The following is a 21,809-nucleotide window of genomic DNA, read 5'->3' on the forward strand; positions in this document are numbered from 1 at the left end:
GAGAGCCTGCTTTGTGCTGACCAAAGCAGTTCTTAGGTGGTAAATATTTGTACTTGTTGTATCCAGTTGGCAATTGAGCAGAATAGCAAGTACAGACTTTGTAGTTGTAGGCAAAGTACAAAATGCTCCCTCATAAAAAGAATGCAGAGACTCACGTGAACATGCATGAATGTGTACCAGAAAAACCTCAACACTCAGGGAAGTTTATGGAATGAGTCCCTTTTCTTTCATTAGATTGTCACTAGCTGAAATTAGAGAAGAATTGATGAGGTATTTTTCTTCAAAATTACTGGCCTATTTGGTAGAATTTGACTTCTTGGAAACAATGTAGCACCAAATAATTTATGATTAAACTCTTAATGAGAAGTTTTCTTTGCTCCCGGGGTCCCGCTAGTCTCAGTCCTCAAGATAGTGCTCTGATGCTGTCCCATCTTAGAAACTTTGTTCTGCATTTAGTGTTTTTATTTTCTAGTCAGTTGGGAAATTCTGATGAGAATTTTAGCTTTGCTTTCTCTTTCTATCTGTTCTTCCCCATTTCTCAGTGACAGGAAATTTTGTGACATCTCCATGCAGTTTTTGCAGGTTTGAATAAGCCAGTTTCCATCCCAGTGTAGCTGCTCAGTGAATCTCCCTAATTTTTTGTGTGTGTAAGAATACCCTTTGTTCTTCCATCTCTTTTTAAAAATAATCTTGAAGTGTGGTCAGCTGGTAGAGTAGGAAGGGTACACTCAGACAGGAGTTTCCTTTGTCATAGTGAATAGCATATTGACTGTAAGTCTTTCCAATATGGGAAACAAAAACATGGCACTGGTTGTTAGAGATTCCAGACCCACTATGGAAGGAACTCACATAGGTTTCTTCTCTCTCCTTTTTTCCCACGAGGTTTCTGCCGTGTGAAGACATTTGAAGTGGGGTGCAAGCTTTGGCTGCTGCCTGTGACACCAGTGACACTGGTCTAAATTTGCAGGAATGTGTCCAGATACATTTAACTGTCTGTGCTCTGTGAGCCCTGTGGGATGTCTTTTTCACAGCATAGGTGTTGTGCTTCACTGCAGATGGGCTTTTTAGAGAATTAATGAGAATTCTTAGTCATTTCAAAAGATGAAAGGCCCTAGTGCTGAATGCCCAGTAGTCTGCTGTGCCCTTTTATTGAAACAAATATGATAAGGAGGCAACTTTTTAAATGTCATCATCGCTCTTTCCTGAATCAGCAAAGTACTGCTGTGCCAGGTGACTTGCTTGATGTTTATGTAACAATTATCCTCCCAGATAGTGCTGCTACCATAGTCTGAGAACTTTCCTGATGCACCTGTTCAGTGGCTAGCTGAACTATCCCATTCAGGGCTGGTAGGCTGGAAGTCATTTTTTTAAACACTCTTAAGATATTTTCCTAAGATAGCTGCTGAATAAATAAATAATTATATGTATGTATATAAGTGCAGAAGATAGGAAATACACCAGCTCTCTCCAGAAGGCAGTCTCAGCAGGGATTGCCATGTTCATCAGATATTCTTGTTGAACACTGATCTGTCCCTATAACTCAGATGGGACTTAGGCATGGTTGCATGGATATTCCAGTGAGTTTCTGTGCCCAAGTACATTCCATTAAGGAATGGGGGAACTGATACTGGCTCACAGTTCTCAGAGATGCTAAAATACCCATGGAGACTGGATACTGAGAGCCACAGAGCATCTGCACTGTGGGGGCTCTTCTTGTTTAATCTCTAGTACATGACTGTTTTGTGAAATGTATAAATAGAGCTGTACCAAGAGCTGCTATGAGAGTGTGAGTTGGAGATGGCAGCCTTGGTTAGGGCAGCATGGGTGTTGGTGGGGGGGTGGGGGAGCCCATCTGCACTGGCTCTGTGCTGGGGGGCTCCCATGCACGATGGCACTGTTTTCTGGGTACAGCTCTGCCTCACAGCACTTATGGTAGCTGTTACTTGGTGCTGGAGAGAAAAGTAAAATGAGAAGTTTGTGATCCCTAATGTTTAAAAACCATCTATTAAGTAGAAAAGCAAGTTTTTCTTAGATTGTATGTATTGTATTCAACAAATTATGTCTATTGATAAAGAACTACAAGTTATTATTACAATGTATGCTATAAATATATTGATGCTGAATAACTTCACTGCATAATTTATATTGATCTATGGGGTGGGGGTCAGCAAAAATATTTGAAAAACCATTGAGACTATCCTATTAATTTACTCTTGTAGGCTTTTAAAATTTTTTCCTTCTAATGTAGGCTATTGAAGAGCCTGCTGTACTTCCAAACTAGTGATGAAAGATAATTATCTTTTTGGTCTGCTTTTCAGGTTGAACAATGGAAGCATGGCTCTTATTGTTGTACAAAATACTTCTCGAACAGAGTTTATAAAGCATCTGAAAAGATACACCACTGCAAAAAATCAGGTACTGTTAATTTTTTCCTGGCGATTACGAAAAGAACAGTTAATCGTGAAAGTAGACAAGCTGCAAGAGTTAATGTTAGCATCCTCGTAAGGAGACTTAGCTTCCTGTCAGAATACATTAGCCCCTTTTTAGCTGATTTTTTTTTCTTTTTTTAAATCACTAGACTAATACAGATTAGCCTATTTCAGTCCATCTGTTGTGGTTTAAATTGTGTTTGTGTTGTACCATAGTTTTATGGGTGTAAAGCCCTTCCACCACAATAAGGAAATGCATGCTGTGTCTGAATTTTGTGTAGTGCAGAGATGAAAAATGCAGAACTGTGGGGGCATCACACAACTCTGTCAGAAATTGGTACAGTTCGTAATTTCAGCAGGTCATGGCATGCTCTGCTGGTAGCAGTGAGTTGTGAGCATTGATTTTTAGCAGGTATGTATCCCATCTAGTTATATTTGCAAAACTGTATTTCAAAATTGTAGTCATAATTCTGTCTTGGAAGAGAAAAATGAGATATTCGAACATAGATCTTATTGCTGTCTAAAGCCCCAGTGCATGGCCCAAGCACACTGGTACTCATTCAAGTGTTCTGGGATTATGTGAAATCACTGTAACAGGAAGGTTTGGGTTTGAATTCATCTACAGACAGGGAGTTTGGGGGAGAGATGGGTGACAATTCCAGGTGACAACATTAATGGCTGAATTGAGGAAATAGCTTAAGCTTTCCAGGCATACTTTTGAAGGAATGCCTTGATTTTCTCTCTGCCTTTGTAGTTACAAATCAGACAAGGAGATGTGGGCCCTCCTTTAAGCTTGAGACAACCATTTACTAGAACTGTAACTAGCCTGGTTTAGGACAAGATGACTGGTAATGATGAGCAGAGCACAGGAAACAATCTGCTTGGACTTTCACATATTCTGAAAGTATTTGGAACACTGTTTTTTTTCCTGAGGCACTGTTTAGGATATAAACACCACATTAATATATAAGCACTAGCTGGAATATATAATGGCTCATGTGGTCAAAGCTTGAGTTAAATGTTCCTACTTAGAAAATGGGTTACTTTTGATTTCAAGTAACCCATTTTGTTTTGGGCTATCACCTCGTATCTTTAATTTTTATTTGCTGTTTTTCTGTGTTTGGTTTAGTTCAATTTTCCCTTTGTTGAGACCTACACAGTTCAAGAAGTAAAAGTACAACCAAGGCTTAAAAGTGGCCCTGATGCCAAGGAAAATGTGTGTCTGAGTGCAGAAGGAAACTACCCTTGGAATATAGATGGAGACCTAATGAAGGAAGCATCAGAGGTTCATGTCCGGTAAGGTTCAGTGTCCCATTTAGGGCCCACATACCCACAACAGATCAGTGCCGCAATCTCAGATGTGTCACATCTCTGTAGGGCACAGATGGTCCCACAGTCAGGTGAGTTAAATGCTCCTACACAGAACTGCTTGCACTGCAGGGTCTGGCTCTCCCACCATCGTTTGGGCCTCTGCCTTGGCTGCCCTGTGTTCATCTTTGGAAAGGTTTGTTATAACTCACATGGCCTTTCCTTCCCGGCGCTTCATCAGCTTCCACTCCACTTCTCCTCTTTCTTGTTACTTTACTACTTGTTTCTTCTTTCCTGCTACTTTACCCTTCCATTTCTTGGAGAACAGATGTATATAATGTGTCTCCATGAGGAGCTCCTTTTGGGACAAGGATTCCTACTTGGAAAGCAGCATGTGTAAGGTTAAGAAAAACATGTAGTTCTTCAATTGTGGAAATCTTAATGCTGCTTGAGAATAGTCCCCATATCCAGCTCTAAGAATGAGACTACAAATACATAGCAAATGGGAGGATTATCAGTGGAATTAGGGGGGCAGCAGCTCATTTTTCTGCAATGCACACAGGATTAGTTGAAGGCACACAGCTCAGAGTAAGTCTGGTCTGTAAAATAAAAGGCAGATCACGTTGTAGGGTATATAATATATTCTTCTAAAGATGAACCTATAGGAATTGTCAAAATGTAATTCTCCCTTTTATATGGATTTATTTCCATAATAAAGCTTGTACATATTCATTCTCCTTGCCAGTCTCAAAAGCAGCACACCCATTGCAAGAGTTGATGACACTTGATTGATAAAGTTTGACTTCCTTGCTTCCCAGGGTGCATCCTCAACTTATTGATCTCTATGGAGTGAACACTGATGACCTGGAGAGTTCCCAAGTGACGTGCAACTGCATATAGAAGGGACAAACTGGAGATTCTGTAATAAAGAATCCTGTTCTCACCCCTATGCACAGCTTTCCAAGGTCTGGACTTGTACTGATATCAGTTGTAGCACAAGTTTAATTGGTAAGGGTTAGGGTTTGTTCTAATTCTAGGTTTAAATTGTTATTAAATTATATATTTTAGCAGGTTCTATTTAACTGTATTGAAGGTATTAGGCTTTAAAAAGAAAAAGTGAAAATTGATTGTATTGGGTTTGAGAAGCGTCCATCAGAATAGAGGAATTTTTTTTTTCCATTAGTCTAGATTGTTTTAGATTGAGATACTTCTAAGTCTGCTGCTGCTATTTATGTTCTTAGGTAACTCAGTTCAGCACAGGGAAGAACCATACCTCTACTCACCAGCTCTAACTGAAGAATAGTGGCAAAATAAAAATATATGCATTTATTTTTTTAATCAACTGCTTATATTTCTAGTTATGATTTTTTAACGTTGCCTTAATATATTTTCTCTCAAAATGTTTCTAATCAAATAATACAAAAGAGTATGTTGATGTCCTGTATGGCTTTTCTTTGTTAAAATGTATTTTAAAACCTGCTCCTTGTATAAAATTAGTATTTTCTCTGTTTAGAATTGAAACGTTATTCAGCATAGTTTTTGTTGCTGCTGAGACTAAAGTTGTGATAAATAAGTTAATAGTTGACTTAAATTTTTATAATTTCCTTGTAGGGCATAAACATAATTTTTGAGTGTTTGTGGTTTTGGTATTTTACTTAATATTAAAGGCAATTATTTCAGAGGACAGCAAATTAAGGCTATATTATTTCTAGGAACTGGCTTCCTTTGAGGAAAAGTAGCACCTGTGTTTTGGCAGGACCATGGGTAACGAGCGTTTTCCTGGTCCCTCCTCTGGGAGCCGTTCAGAAGGCAGTGCACAAACGAAAGCTACCTTGGGCCAGGGCAAGACTGAGCTGGTTTTGGTGCTTTCTTCAGGAAGCTGTCAAGTGTAATGTGAAATCCAGTCTTTGTATGATGTTGCTAAATCAAGGGGTTAAGCCTGTTCAAGAGATTCTATAGCTACTATGATTTTAAATAGTTGTAAAAATTCTTATGTGTGATAAATACACAGGACTAAGTACCACACCTGAAGCACTGCAGGTGAGGATTTGGCTCCTAAACCCAAGCTATTGCCTGTTGTCCAAGTCACAGGCAGCAGTCTCCACTTAAAATTCATACTCTATCCCATCAAGTTATTTTAACATGCTAAGGCAATTCAAACTAAGCTTCTTTAAGTTGTTTAAAAAGGCATTCCAGCAACACTTAGTAGATTTAACTTATTTATTAAATGAAATTTAACAAAAGAATTGAATTTGCAGAATCAACAGCATTCATCTGTTAAACTTGTTTGGGTTTTTTTAAATAAAATGCAGTTGAGTAATACTTCATAATCTTGTCACCATCAGGACATTGCACATTCATTTTTTGTCAACTTGGTTTATAAAAGCTTCATAACTTTGCTTCATATCCTATGAAAAGGCAGCCAACATATACATGTTAACAATCAAACCTGAATAGAAAGTGTACAATTTCCAAGGCATCATTATCACATGTACTGACTTATGTAAACTATTTCAAAGATAAATAAAATGCTTTTGTTTCACTTCCTTGCATTGTTTGTACTCAAAAGAACATGAATGCTTCTTCCAGTATTTGAGGTATATTTTTCACAGTATGCTGTAATGTCAAGCTAATTTCTGTTCAAAGGTTTTTTTGGTTAAAGTGCAAAAATTCACTAAAGCCATTTGGAAGGTAAGCATTTTTGGTACAGTTTTCACACATATTTGCAAGAAAGTATTTAATTCTTGACATACTTTATTTTGCCTTTTTAAAAAAATATTTGCACATTCATTTGTCCTTGCACTGTAGATATTAGAGGAAAACATACTTTGGAGTGATCTACATCTTTGGCATCAAATTAAGTGAAAGGAAGATACAAAAATGGTCCCAAATACCTTTGGAATCTGTGGGCAACATGGCTTTTATGGCACCAAGCACTCTGGTAGCAGAAGTGCTTGCTGAAGGCACTTGCAGTGGGTTTGAGTTTCAGGCTAATTCCCACAGGATGGATGGTGCAGCTCTGAAGCCTTTGCACAGGGGACATTCCATTCTGGGTGCAGTTCACAAAGACATCCAAGGCTGGCCTCACTCTGTCCTTCTGCTGCAATAAATTCTGTCACTGAAAAAGCTGAACGTTCTCCAGCTCTTCTGGGGAGCAAAGGACGGTTTGTTGCCCTTGTGTTTTGTGCTGTTTCACCAAAGCTGGGTGGTAGTGCAAACTTAGCTAGCTGAAGAAACTTCCTGGAGTACAGAGCAGTGGTTTGATCCATGTTTCTGGTGAGTCCTTGCCTTTCTTCTGAGTGGCTGCTGAGGGTGCCTGTTTGGATGGTATTTATCTGACACCTTCCAAGAACCCAAGCTGCCTCTCCAAGTGACTTCCTTATTCAGTACTTTCTGAAGTACTTCATCTAAAGATAAAATTTGACCCATTGTGGTTGGCAGTTGGTGTCTTTTGGGTATTTGTGTCTCTGTTTTGTCAGATGAAGCCTGTCTTTTTTTCAGGTTCTGGAAGAATGCCAGCACTAAATCCTATAAAAAGTACTATAGAAAAGTCTGCAAATAAATATAAATAAATACTTGCTTTAAAAAAACCCACATAGAAATAATTCGTTGGAGAAGTCCAAAACCTTATGGCAGCACTGTCTGAGGAAAGGATGAAACAAGTAATTCGACCATGCTTGCAAGTACAATGTTATGGATGGCTACAAATTATATTCTCCAATACTTTAATCTTTCTACAGCTGCATCTCCAGGCTACCCCACACAATTCCCTGCTCTGAATTCACCTTTGGCCTTCCTGGTTCTGGCTTGCCTGGGTGTCTAAGTACCTTCAGTGATGTGGCTGTGCCTGTGAAGCCAAAGCTTACCTGCAGAAGCCCAGAGCTTCTGAGAACTGTTTTCTATGTCTGTGTGTCCTACTCACAGTCCTACGGGTTTGAGCTAATTTACCCTTGGTAAAATGCCAGACAAAGATGAGAGAGGATTTCTTCTTGAATGCCTGATCAAAATATTATTGAAACTTTAAAAATTATAGAATAACTCCTGCTAATGTGTTTGAGATCTTACTTTCCAGGATTGGCCAAAATTATTACTTTCTACAAATACTTCCTTTTGGTAAGTAATTCTTGTCTTTATCTTTAGTGTTCTTCTGTCTGTTTGAAACCAGATATATATATACACACATATATATATGGCATTTCAAATATTACTGGGAGACTTCAGAACAAACTGGTTTACCATTTTCATATTAGAACAGTACTGTAAGGTGTATCCTCCATACAGTTCAAGGAAATAAAGCATGTTTTGTAAGAGCAAGTAAGTTCAAGGTTTAGATTTCTTGTTGCTGATGTTTCTCCTGTGAATTAATCTGAATTTTAATTTCTTCATTTTAAAATCAAATGTTTATTTGCCATCTTAGTCATTTTTGTTCCCACTTTTAAAACTCCAGCTGTCTCTTCTGTTCTCATCCTGAGGGATCTGTTTGTATTTCCTTTTGAAGAAGCCAATCTGAAATAAATAATTTGGAATCTGTTGTCAGCAAATCTTTGTCATCAAATCTAAACCATAAAAGATTATTTAAAATAAAAATGCCTATGTATGGTATTTATGAAGTATGGTATTTGCAAGTGCTTTGTCATACCAAGTAATCAAGTGTTACTCATCAATCAAAAAAGTAGGTTTGCTTTTCCTTCTTTTAATTTTTGGGAGGCTAATGCTGTTCTGTATGGAGTAAAGGCTTGGGCTTGTGAACTTTAACAGTTCATGGAATCCAGTATTTTTAAAAATATGGTAATAAAATGTTAAATTTGTTTCATTTCTACATGTCCATGTAAAAATGATGGATGGAGAAAGTCTTCACATAGGTAAAGAAGTTAACAATCTCTCAATCACTTGTCAGAGGATCTGCATCCTTATTAGTTTTGTCTTTTACTTAGGCACAGAATTTTTTTAGTATTTATGTTGCAGTTTGAGATACCATATAAAATATTGTAAACGGATTTGTGGTGTTGAGCAACAGAAAATGTAGAACATACAGAAGATTAAATGAAATGAAAAAATGCAGAAACACTTTTGAAGAACCCCAGGTTACAGGAGGAATTCTCTTTCTTTAGAAAGGACATAACATAATAAAATGTTATTTATTCTGTAATCCAAAAATCCTCCAACAGTATGAATTCCTGACTTGAAGCAAGTAAGGAATACTCAAAACTTACCTTCCACAATATAAATGAAAGAACCAATAACAAGGCAACACCAACTATTAAGCCGAGGGAAATAATTAGCACAGTAACACGGTATTTTGGCTTTTGGTGGTGCATTCCTTCCAAATAGACCTGAAAAACAGAAAATAAGCTTAGGGCTAACCATTGGGGGTTTTTCCCTAATAGATACTAAAAACTCTAGGAAAATTAATTAATTTTAAAAGTAATTAACACTATTCACTGCTGGTGTATAGGTTTGTATAGAATTCTACAATATTAATTGCTATTAGTTTTTCTACTTTAACATGTTCAGCACAAATTCATAAGAGAATTCTTACATATGTGACTTGCTTTTCCTTGTGTAGTTCAATAACTTTTGCACTTTTTTCTGGCCAGGCCGTTGCTCTTACTTCAAACTTCAATGCTGATGCATCATCCTGATAAAAAATAAAAATAAAAATCTATATTTTAAAAGATAACTTTAACACACTGATTCCTGCCCAGCAAAAATGATAGCACAGCTGCTGACATAACCAGAATCTCACACAAACACAGAATGGTGCTTTTTTCTGAGCACAAAACAAATTAGTAACAGAAGCTGGAATGAAGCCAGGTTGGATTTTACTTAAGTCCACATCCATGCTGCTTTTCTTAGAAAAATACAATTATGAGTTGAAATTAAATCCCCATCCTACATAACCCAGCCAGAATAGGCAAAGCAATACATACCATAAAGTGACAAACTAAAATACATATTTTTGTTTTTCATACATTACCTTGAGCCTTAGCATTGGCAACATAAAATAAGTTAAAACCTAGAAGATTTAGATTTACTCATGTTTGAATCATGTTTCACTGATAGAAAACAAATACTAATACTTGAATTTATATGCAGGAAACACTGCAAATATGCCTTGAAATATTCCCCTCAAGTATGAAAAATTCATGTGTTACCATTTGTAGAAGTAAAGGAGTAGCCTCCAGATGCAAGTGAACAGTTGCTTCTTTTCCACTCTCCATGTTTCCCAGCGTGCAGTGTATTTGCAAGCAAAGGCTGTCATTCTTCATGCAGTACTGTACAAGGGAGGGAAAGATTAAAACTTAACTTTATCAACTATATAATCTTAAAGACAATAAAAACTGACTAAAAAGGATTCATGTTTATTCTTGAAAACTCAGGATATAACTTGAGGTTGTCATCCATCACTGTCATTCCAGAGGTGCTAAAGGTAAAGTAACAAGAGACCAACCTAATTGTTATACAAAATACATAATTTTTATTAAAAATTCAGTTATTTTAAGACTGAAAAAGAACAAGTGTCATAATTTGTTTATATATTTAGGGTTTATTTTTACACTGTTATTTCAAATTAGCTTTTATCAATAATGATGAATGACAATAACTTTGCTATCCAGTGCAAACAGTGTAATTGGTTGATCCTTACATTTGTACATTAACAACTAGTACCACTTCACATAGCTTTGGAGAAGACAAAAACACAAGGCTGTACATGATTATGTTTATTATATCTTTAACATTATTCTTTATCCAAGACTACCATGCTGAATACTGACTGGATATTCTAGTGCAGGCTTTATCTCAATCATTGGCTGATATTTCTTGTAATGTGCTTACTTAAAAATCCCAAATTAACAATTTTCAAAAAGAGGTAGGGTTTTTTTGTTTGTTGTTGTTATTTTTTGAGATGACAGATTAAATAATGTTGTACTTTGTCAAAGACAAAGTGGAGGAAACAGATTCCTATGAGGACAAAGCCCCAGCAATGCAATGCTAACATAGCAGCTGTGGTTTGGACTGTGGAGAGGAGTGTCTGATCTCCAGCAGGGTCTGTGAGCAGGAACAGAGGGATGAGCTGGAACAGGCCACACATGTATGGCACTCTCCCAGCCTCCCAAACATTTTTAATCGCTTCCCAGCCAAATATGATTTTCACGTATTTTGTAATTCTTGACTTCCATTAACTTGTATAGTCTTCCTTGGAATTCAGTTATTTTTAACATCTGGGTTTTTTTTTTAAAACCTGGCTCCTGTTAGTTATGTTTGCTGGCACTCCTTTGATGAGGAAAAGACAATGAATATTTGATCTGCATACCTCATGTAATTAAAACAATGCCTGTTTTTCCCTTATGCATCATTTCTGTTTGTTACTGAATTTCCTCTGCCATTCTGCTTGCCCACTCATTCAGTTCCATACCCCTCTGGCAGTTTTTTGTAGGTGTCTGTCATCCACCCTGACTTCAGCAATGTGTCATTAATCAACTTTCTCAGCTCAGTTCTCACCCTTTCACTAAAGTCACTTATGACTATCCTGAACTTACCACAGGTCCCACCACACATCCTTGGAAGATGACTCTGTGACTTCATTATATAAGATACACTCTTTTCTTAAGGCTTATTCATACAGTCATTTCCCACTGATGCCAAAAGACAGAGCTTACCATGTGCCTCTTAGTAGGCTTTGAAAAGAAAGTGATGACATCCTTTAATATGCTTTCATTTTTTTCTGTTGCAGTACAGTCTCTGGGATATTCATTATAGAAGCAGTGTCCAGCTGATGTCTGAAAATAAATATAACATCATTATTAAAAATGTAAATTTTATTTCCAGAATTCTGAAACACATGGGGCTGAAGATGATCCTGTTCTAGTTCACTCTGTTTCACCATGGCTAGCAAATCAAACACAGACTGAGGGCCTAGCTGACTTTGTTTTGCTTCTCTTTTTCATAGAATTCATACAGCTACTAATACATAAAGTTGCTTTTGCTTACCTTGATATCCAATGGGTTGAATAATTTGATGTCCCTGGGTGGAAAAGCATTTGGTATCATTATTTCCAAGCTGGTATTGGGAGACATGCTTGGTCCTGCACTGATAACCTTGTGGGGAAGAGGTGAAGAGTTCAACAGTTAAAACTTCAAGGTAGCTATTCAGGGAACAAAACTGCACATATATAAATACATAAAACTGCACAGAATGGGGTAGCAGCTGCTCTGTGTGCTGTCAGGAAAGTGGATTGTGCTAGGAGTGTTAACATCTTGTTCATTCATTCTGTGGGCTTACTGAGCCCTTCCCTCCTCCAGAGCTGATGAGTAAGTAGTGCTAATCTCTGATGAGTACCTGAGCTCATGCAGACTGCCTGCCAGGAGAGGATGCAAAAGGAACTAGGGGAGATTTATGTCCCCATTCCTGCTTTTAATCCACTGAGGACAAATTTCATGCCATAGGTACTCTTACAAGAAGCTCCTAATTCCTTTTTCTTACCATAATTCCTTTTGAAGTGTTTCTGAAAGGAAGAAGTGGCAAGTCAGAACTGCTCTAGCATTTTCAATCCTGTTTGTGTTAGGAAATTTTTCTCTGATCACTCCGTGGAAGACTTGCCAGGCCAAAAAAAGTTTTCTAAGAGGGATTAAGAGCAACTTCCCATCACTAATGCACAAAAATTACTCATGGTGCCCTCATACTCTTAAGTTTCCTTACTGACTGTCTAGACTATCATTAGATGCACTAAACATTAACCTTCAAACAAGGATGACAGGGTTTACAAAGGAAAACTCTTACATGGAAAGTGAAGTTGATATTTTCCTTCATACATGTCACTGCTGAATCTTTCTCTTCTGCTCCATAAACAAATGAGGTTGGTGACACGAACCTACAATGGTTTAGAAATTGTTAATAAACAGAATTCCTACATGTCATTAGCACAGCTTTCTGCTTCATGCTACCTCCAGTAAGACTGGTTGTAAGAAAACATCCAAGTTTGCTTTTAAGTAGATCTAAGAACATAAGAGTAGAAATCATCTGCCTTTGGAATAGAAACCCTCTACATTTGTACTTTCCTCTGAAAAAGGCCAATGAATCATAAGAAGTCATAAATCCTCACCAAAGCTACACTCAATGAATGCCCCACAACAAACCCATATCATGGTTCATGTTAAGCAAAAAATCTGAGGATCTGTTATGCTCTGATTAAACACATATTTCTGGAAAAGAAATCCACTTTTTAAGACACGTTAGTCTGTTCAGAGACAAGTTTGATGCACCACAGACACCAACGGTCTCACCCCACAGCAGTGGAAAAAAGCTCTTACAAGTGTCTAAGTCAGTGCCCAGGACAGCTGTGCCAACTCAGTCCCAGGATTTTTTAGCTATGTCACACTTCTGCTTAAAGACTCAGTGAATTCAGAACAGTAACAAGACAACAGTTCTGTGATGTGCAGGTAATACCAATAGGGGACTCACCCATGAGTATTTAACTCCACCTCATATTTTAGAGGTATAGGTAAAGTCAGCGTGTTATCCAGCAACATGTTCCCATCTTCATTTTTACTACAAAAATGCAAAGAGAAAAATCTGCATTGAAGGCACCATCATAAGCTATTCACTATTTCTGTAAAAAATATTAAGCAGACCTTTTAGCTTATTAGAATAAACATATTTAATTGGTAACAACATGTCAGGCATTAATGCCCCCCACATTTTTACAGGCAGAAACCTACTAATAATTTAAATGTCTATCACCTATTTTCTTTTCGTAGTTTCTCTTTCTCTATTTGATTTGCAGCCAATTTACTTCCTTGCAATCCTGCTTTGCTGGGTCTTTCCAGTTATCTGTTTTCCAAAGCTAGTAGTATTTTTCATTGAGCAATTTTTATTAGACTTTACCAGGTAGCATTAATGGTGATGTTGAGGTCCTCATCTGCTCTGGTTAACGAGCTTGCATCCAAGAGGAAACTATAATCCAGCTGTAGAACAAATAAAATTTTCCTTATATTAAATGATAGTGTATCTTGACATAGTTTCAATGCAAATATTTTATTAAGCTCATTTAGAACTCTCTGCCCTAAAAAATTCAGAACTAAGGAAATACTTAATTTTTGTGTCTTCTAGTCCCTTTCTATTGACCTAACACATATGTCCATGGCATTGGTCAGCCCACTTGTCTAGAAGCCAAGCACAATCAGTCAATGCACAAAACAAACACTGTTGGCCCTTAATGAATTATTTCAGGGAGTGTTTAAGCAATTAATTTAAAAGTAGCAGGAGAGATACAGATACCAACATGATAAGAGATGGTAGTTGGGAATGAAGAAGAGAGCCAGAGATTTTTTTCCCCCCATGAAAATCCTCATAGAAAATTTAGGGTGTTTCTAAAGCTAGGAACTCCATTTGCAGCTTACCTTTGAGTTGTGATCCACATATAAATAGCCAACACTGCACTCAAGTGTCACTGCATTAATTTCTTTATCTAATACTGCACAATGTATCTGTTTTTCTTCCTAAAATAAAGGACAAGTTACTAATGATTAAAATAAAAAAGGTGTTTTTTTCAAACATTTCAAATTACATGCACACACTAAAATTGGGTGCTTTATATTTTCCTGAACCAGGTGTTTGTTATTTCACTGATGCCAATATCCAGAACGCCCATGATCACTTTAACATAATAGATTCTATTGATTATTGTATCAGTTACTTCATCTGCTTCCTGATTTACTGAAGCTAAGGCACATGCACCAGACCCAGACCCACCCATGTTAAAAGCCAACTCACCAAGATGGATCTGGGGCATTCTACATGGAGAACAGTTATTTTTAAAATGCAGAAGGAGAGCACAGTTAGATTTATGACTTTTTGTATGCTTGTGTATTTGGGAAATATTCTGTGAGATCTTTGTGATCACTGAAAACATGACCATAAGCCAAAAAACAGCTGTAATATCCTGAAAATATTTTAAAAACTTTTTTTTATTATTTAGTTGTTACTGAAATTATGTAAATCATCTGTATTGATAAATTGCACTTGATTTAGGTAGCTAGAAGTCTAAGAATCTAAAAATTGATGCTTTGGCAGCTTTTGATGAAGGGTCATAGGTTCAGTATCTAAAGAAACTCAACAATTCATAAACGGAATTTGAAAAACACCAGGCAGAAAAATAAAAATATCAAAGGATTACTGTTTGAGAGATTTTTTTTTCCTTACCAATTCTAAAACTCGAATGTAATAAAGACCTTTAGGGATCTGAACATGGAGGAGAGTTTCATATGCATCATCTCCAACATTAAGCAGAGAAATGTTCAACAATAAAGTCTTCACACTTCCAACACCAAGGTATGTTTTCTTTTCGTGAGACCTATAAAAATAATTACAATGTAAATGGAAAGTAATTTTAGAAACAGCCTGTAGGCAAAGCTGCTCTTTTAGGTAGTTTCAGTTGGTTCTGACAAAGCTCAGCTGGAGATGTAAGGGAAGGTTTTACTCCATTCTGTGACTAAGGTAGGACACCAGTTATGTGATGGTCACCCCTGAAAGGCTGGAGTGGTTACTGAAGGAGCAAGGGAATTGTCCTCAGTCCAGCTGTGCTCCTGGCCTTTACAAGTCCTTTCCTTTACAGGCCAGAATAGCAATGTGTCACTGCTACAGCATTTTCAGATGTTATTTCAACATTCACTCTTTGCACTCAAATGTGGGACTGAGTTAATGTGAAGAGGGGCAGAGTGAACATGCCTCTCTTATGATCTGTGTAATGTTCTATATTCATGTTACAAGTACAGACACCCTGTCGGGGGCTGAAAGTAAACTTCAGCTTGACATTAAAGTTTAATTAAGACTTGCAGAAAGGGTGCCTAGAAATAGACATTTATCAGATATTCTGGCTCGAAACCAAAGCATTAGTCACTGAACACCTTTGGGAAAGAAGCTGGCACTTACAAAAGCAACAGAAGGCAAAAGCACTGCATAAGCAGATAGGTTCCAAGACAAAAGCAAATTAAAGAAAAACACAATGTTAACATTTTGGTAGCTTGTCAAGTTTAGGTTAAATTGGAACGTTGTTTTAGCACTTATATACCCAGCACTCACTCCTCTTACCCACGTTAAAGCCAAGCTCATTAACAATATGCTGTCACAAAGATGCCTCCCAGCTTAACACACAAGTACACAAAAGCACCAGGTGCACATCTGGGACTACAACAAAGCTGAACCAGAGCTTTTCCCCAGTAATCATATTTCATTCTTCATTAAAAAATGCATGATGCAGACTAGAAACTTACAGGGCAGGCCAAAATCTAAGCAATTTAAACAAAACATGATAGTGTATACATGAAGACTTGCTACTCAGAAAATAAAGCATTACATTGCCATCCCTATTTGATTTCATTCTTTTAAAGCCAAAGGTGGTTGCCCTGCTCTTCAAGGATAATGAATGCATTCTGTCAAGACAAAATAAATTATCACTTCACAGTTAACTAGTTTTTAATCGAGATTCTAGGGGCACAAGGTAATTTAAGGTGATACTTCACACTTTATCAAGATACTTAGACTATTTATTTACACTGCAAATCTGCTGCTGGGCCTAATGTCAAGCAGATATGTTATAATCTGTGTTTTTCTTTCTTAGAGCTTGGAAGTGCTTACAAAACTGCATTTCTAATGTCATGAATGCAAATTCTGCACAACCATTCTTTCTGAGAACTATATGAGTGTTTAAATGAAATAACCATCCAGCCTAAGAAAATGAAAGGGCTTAAGACTCATGCTACAGGCCACAAGTTAAAGTAGGCAGAAAGATACACATCTTACTCTGAAATCTGGGAAGATGACAAAGTTTGTGCTCAGGATCACACAGGTGGGATTAATCTGCATTAGGTGACTGTCAGCATCTTTTGATGCCATTTTAGGTTGTTCAACCTAGAATCTTGATTTGAGTAGCATCGACTTTAAAAGTGATGAATGACATGAGAAAATCTAAGTTATAGGTAAAATATCTAAATAGCTGAGATTCACAACAGCTACAATTCCTCTTTTTGCTCACATGTATTCCTTACTTTGAAATATAATAGTCAATAAGGAAAAAGGTTGTGATGATAAAATACAACTTAAAACAATTAAGTGGCTCTTTTATATAAGAATATTATATCTTCAGTTTTATACTGCTGATTGAGACTTCATTCAGTGCAAGTACACTATATCCAGAAAGAGCAGCAGAAATAACCAATAGCTTGTCAATTTTACAATTTTAGTTATGATGTCTGCATATTGAGTAGGCATTGTGCAGCGTTATCTTAGCCCATTTATATATGAAGTGTAGAACACAAATTCATGGTTATTTAACATGATTTTTTGAGCTGTAAAATCTTCTAATTATGCAATAACAGTTCTTCAATCATATAAATTTATGCTACATTTTCTGCAAGATTTATGATTTACAAATAGTCTTCAATTAAGAAGCTTTACATCTTGTTTTTTTCAGAGAGTCCTGAGCATTTGTGGATTAGTGTAATTTACATACAAAAGATCAAAGAATAATTTAAATAAAATCTTACTAAATTGTCCACAAAAATGAAAGCTACATTATACTTACTTTGGAAAAACAACTTTTCCAGAAACTCTCAAGTCAGCTGAACAATTTTCTTGGGAACAAAATCTTGCAAAAATAAACTGTAAAAGCCAAATTAAAAAAAAAAGGAACTTCAGTGTCTTATGCTTCCAATGGTGAGAAACAGTATTTCCAGAGAAAGAAACCCATCACCTAGTAACTAAGCACAAGGAAGTGTCTAATAGCTCTTACTGCTAACATACAATTCAATCAGGCTACGATTTTCCATTTTCCAAACACATTCTGTGCATCCAAAGTAACAGTGAGGAGGCTTTCCAGACTCAGTCTGTCACAGTGAAACCTGTGGGTGTATGTTCAGACAATCTTTACAGCAGTACACAAGGAGGGCAGAATGTTTTAGAAGATCCAGAACTGATGTCTGTGCAGTCTCTCCTGTAATACAGCACATTAATTTTTGCAAGAGTTTAATTACAACTCTTATTTATACTACTGTTAGTAAGGTTTGATGAGAGCAGAGACACCATGAGTTGCAGGTGTCCGTGTCTTGGTTTATCAGTATGTTATAGAGCACATTTCTGTCACTGTACTCAACATCTCCCTCCTTCTTTCTTTCTTTACAACTCTGAGGTTTCTAAAACAATATTCTGAATGACAATGAGAAGTCAGAGCATGCCATTTAAAAGAAGCTCTTACATATCTTGGGAGTTCTGATGGCCAACTGTATCTCAGTTACAGAAATCACAGAGAAAGCTGAGTTGGAAAGGATCCATTGGGATCAGAGCTCCTGGTCCTGCGCAGGACATCCTCAAGAGTCACAGCCTGTGCCTGAGAGCATTGTCCAAACACTTCTGGAACTCAGGCTTGGAGCTCTGACCACTTTTCTGGGGAGCTTACCATTGTGAAAAGTTAAAAATTCAGCATATTCTGACTTTCACTAAAGTCAAAGTCTCTTAAGTTGGAATTTTTTGGGAAAAAAGGTTAATTTCATAGTTACTAAAGAATATACTCTTTCTTTCCCCTCACAGACTTGAAAACCTGCAGTACTTTTACAGAACTAATATTTCAGCAATATCAACACTTCAAGACTAATACCAACATGATATTGTGTATTTAACACAGAAATAATTTTAAAGTACAATTTTTATGTTGTGTAGTTGAATGGGTATTTCAAAGAGTGTATTTCATATATGGGTTCTGAGATATATAGTACTATTTATGCTGGCAAGTTCTCTGCACATATCTTCTTTATTTTTAAACCATAATACAGATGATACACAAGTTCTGCAAAGATTTTTTTTTAGCAAAAAATGGGGCATTTTTTTTAGCATTCTGGTTTATTAATTGATATCAAGACACAATCCCTAGGTGTAGGTCTGGAAAATGCATTCTTTCACATGCTATGAATCAGTGAACTGGAGATTAAAACACGAATATTTACTCACTGCATTGGAAAAAAGAGAACTCATACACTAACCTTGCTTTTTATAACATCTTTTTCTTTCCTGCGTTGAAGAACAGCCTCAAGTGGTGAAAATTCTTGAGCATTTCTTTTCTGTAGAATATGATGCCCCAGATGATAACTCGCTTCAACATGTACAGGAGTCAAGATATCCCTTACATCTTTCTACGAAAATTGGAAACCTAATGAGTTAATCATATAAGACAAAACATGTATGCTTATGTTTTAAACTTACAAGGTTGCCCAGAACTCACTAAAGCAGCGTGACCTATTTTTCACATGTAAAATAATTCCATATGGCTAATACACTTTCATCTTTGTTGCTGAAGGAGGCAATCAGAAATGCATAAAGGCAGAATACGTTCAGTGACAGCATCAGCCATTTCAGAATGGATGATCTTCTATGATAAGAAATCCTACTGAATAGTGAACCCACTTCTGTCAATAATCCTGCCTCACACACCTATGAAAGGCTGCACTGCCCAAGTAGGAAAAAAGGCAAAGTTGGCTAAAATGAAGAAAGCTAACCAGTAGAATGAGGCCAGACAAACCCAATGGGTATTTACATATGAAATCAAAACTAGTTCTCCCACAGTACAATTAAATCAAGTTGTGACTGCATTTTATTTTTCTGCCCCTTTATTTTCCATTCTGTATTAAGAAGATTAAATAAATGATTATTTTGTACATGAAGCCTTGCCTGTGTAGGAATGCTCAGATCAGAGCCCCAACTACCTACTTGTGAAAACTGAACAGCTTGAAGCACCAACAGTAACAAACCTGATTAAATTACTCCCTTAGTGTAGGGGATAGACAGACACTGATTGTCCTTCCACATGGCCACTGTTTTAATTCTTATCTGCAAGCTTGTGTTGGCCAAATCACATATTATCTAATTTGTAATAATTTTCCACAAGGTTTTCTCTGCATCTGCTTTATATTACTTCCATTATACTAATTAGCTATTAATTAGCCTTTACTCAAAATACATAAAATTTATATTGTCTCTTGCAAGGACTGTACTTGACAGACATTCACACTTACTTAACTTTAGGAGCTTCACACAAGTACAGAAACCTCAGTGGGTGGAAGGAGATGCTTATAATGTTATTAATTAAAAATTGAAAAGAAAATTGAATTCTATGTAGGAAAAAACTCCCTAACGATGGACTATAGGAACTGATGAGGCAAATCAATTCCTTCCTCCTACACAAATACCTGCTAATGCTGGTACAGCAATCTGAACAAGGTCAGCTGTCAATCACATCTCCATTTGTTTACAAAACTCTTATAAAGTAAGTGGCAATTTGCCATTGCTCCTGCAAGCAACATTCACTTAGGTGCAGTTATCAGCTGAGATGCATCTGGGAAATTTTCCAGTAGGTAACATAAGCTTCCCTTTTTACCCTGAAGCTTTGTGATGAAGAACTGGCTTCTAATCATGTCACAAACAAAAAATAAGGGAAATCAAGGAAGAAGAAAAATACATTGAAGAATATTTCCCTGCAGGTTTTTCTGTAGTTGTCGAAAATAAAATTTATTTTCTAGCCTTTGTGCAGGATCAACTGCATTGGTCACCTTGATAGATGTTTGTTTCAAAAGGTCACAGAATTGCTACCTTGAGGATTTCAAAGAAAATGTTAGGCAAAGTAGTCCATTATTTTATTAGCTTTATTTCCCCTTACATCTAAATATTCCCTCTCTTCCCTCCTAGATAAGGTCTGACAGGAGAGAAGTCTATTTCTTCTGAGTTTAATAAAATGTGGTTCCTTTGTGTCCACTGATTTTTATTGTTTGTTGTGGTTTAGGACTTCCAAGTTTTTCCACAATTTTTGTTTTGGAGGACAAGCTTCTAAAATGTTTGATAGAATAAAAGTGATTAATTTTTTTCTTGTTATTTAAATGGCCTTAAAAATATTATATCCTTGTCCTGATTACCGGTTTTATTCCATTTTCAAGACAAGTCCCTCTTCACCTTTCAGTGGGATAGGTCATGCACGAGTGCTCTTCCTACCCCATTTCCACCCTCAGGTTATGGGTGAGTGCTGCATTCCTTGAGGAGAAAAAAAATCAAGCAACCCCAAACAAAGCTCTGCTTCACACCCTGCCAGCCTTTGGCTCCTTGCAGCACACTCACAAAGCACACCACACTACAGACCTTGAACTACAGACTTTTCTAGCAACCATCTTCATTTCACTTCCTGTGGATCAGGAATGGGTTTTTCCTTTTTAACTGAGTCTACTTTATCTACTCACAATAACAACAGAAGCAAAACCGTATGCATGTTCTTTGTTATACTTACAGATGACAAAACATAAAAAATACAAGTTTTAAGACTTTGCATTAAGGAATACATAAGAAAATTCCATCAAAAATGTTCAGCAGAATATGAATGTTGAATCTTCATGATTGCTCCAAACCAACCTCAATCTATATATGATCTGTCATGCATAAAAATGATGAAAAAATTTCAAGAATGCTCAAGGTCCAACTTAATCACTGTGGTTATTGTTATTATACATCTCACCAATGTAAGAGATGGAAGATCTACTGATTTCCTCAGAGAAAGCTGAGAAAGCATCAGAAATAAAATATATTAACTGTGGAAGTTCTGAATACAAATATTTTACTTCCAAAATTATGTGGTGCAATTATAAACAGAATAGGTTCTTTTGCAGCAGGTCTGCTTTTCAGAGGAGAACAAAGGATTTACAAGACAATACATACTGAAAACTACATTACCCTCATAAATGCTGGATGATCTTTGCAGGTAGTAATATTGCTGTAAATCTTTATTTTTCCTGAGATTGTATCATGTGTTCCATTGGAGGAAAAATAAAATCTAGCTTGTGTATCCTCTTTTCTGTTCACGTCAACACTCAGATTATAAAGCAACACTACAAAATAAAACCCAGGGAAAATAAAGGTTATAAATCTTCAAGTGTTGCAATCTTAATGAGTTTATGTAGAAATTACAATTTCTGACTCACTTCCATAAGTATATTTAAACATCCATTTTAAAATGCTTGGCTTAAAAACACTGACATAAATCC

General features: G+C 36.6%; 2 protein-coding genes across 2 annotated transcripts in view; one reads left to right on the forward strand and one right to left on the reverse strand.

Moving 5' to 3' along the window:
• The window catches only part of CERKL (ceramide kinase like), a 52,342-nt gene extending 46,063 nt beyond the window's left edge, over nt 1–6,279 (forward strand). The window contains exons 11-13 of the mRNA XM_058809373.1: nt 2,319–2,415; nt 3,559–3,725; nt 4,556–6,279. Of these exons, the coding sequence (XP_058665356.1) occupies nt 2,319–2,415; nt 3,559–3,725; nt 4,556–4,637 (346 nt within the window). The 3' untranslated portion in view covers nt 4,638–6,279. The remainder of the gene's footprint in view (nt 1–2,318; nt 2,416–3,558; nt 3,726–4,555) is intronic.
• The window catches only part of ITGA4 (integrin subunit alpha 4), a 34,568-nt gene continuing 18,778 nt past the window's right edge, over nt 6,020–21,809 (reverse strand). Inside the window, exons 15-28 of the mRNA XM_058809372.1 lie at nt 21,499–21,653; nt 18,771–18,920; nt 17,321–17,397; nt 14,941–15,091; nt 14,139–14,237; nt 13,624–13,703; nt 13,201–13,287; nt 12,520–12,610; nt 11,730–11,837; nt 11,399–11,518; nt 9,893–10,012; nt 9,277–9,375; nt 8,951–9,070; nt 6,020–8,243 (exon numbers count right to left, since the gene is read on the reverse strand). Of these exons, the coding sequence (XP_058665355.1) occupies nt 8,151–8,243; nt 8,951–9,070; nt 9,277–9,375; nt 9,893–10,012; nt 11,399–11,518; nt 11,730–11,837; nt 12,520–12,610; nt 13,201–13,287; nt 13,624–13,703; nt 14,139–14,237; nt 14,941–15,091; nt 17,321–17,397; nt 18,771–18,920; nt 21,499–21,653 (1,550 nt within the window). The 3' untranslated portion in view covers nt 6,020–8,150. The remainder of the gene's footprint in view (nt 8,244–8,950; nt 9,071–9,276; nt 9,376–9,892; nt 10,013–11,398; nt 11,519–11,729; nt 11,838–12,519; nt 12,611–13,200; nt 13,288–13,623; nt 13,704–14,138; nt 14,238–14,940; nt 15,092–17,320; nt 17,398–18,770; nt 18,921–21,498; nt 21,654–21,809) is intronic.

This window comes from Ammospiza caudacuta, chromosome 8 (genome assembly GCF_027887145.1).
Source record: "Ammospiza caudacuta isolate bAmmCau1 chromosome 8, bAmmCau1.pri, whole genome shotgun sequence".
In the NCBI taxonomy this organism is placed as follows: Eukaryota; Metazoa; Chordata; class Aves; order Passeriformes; family Passerellidae; genus Ammospiza; species Ammospiza caudacuta.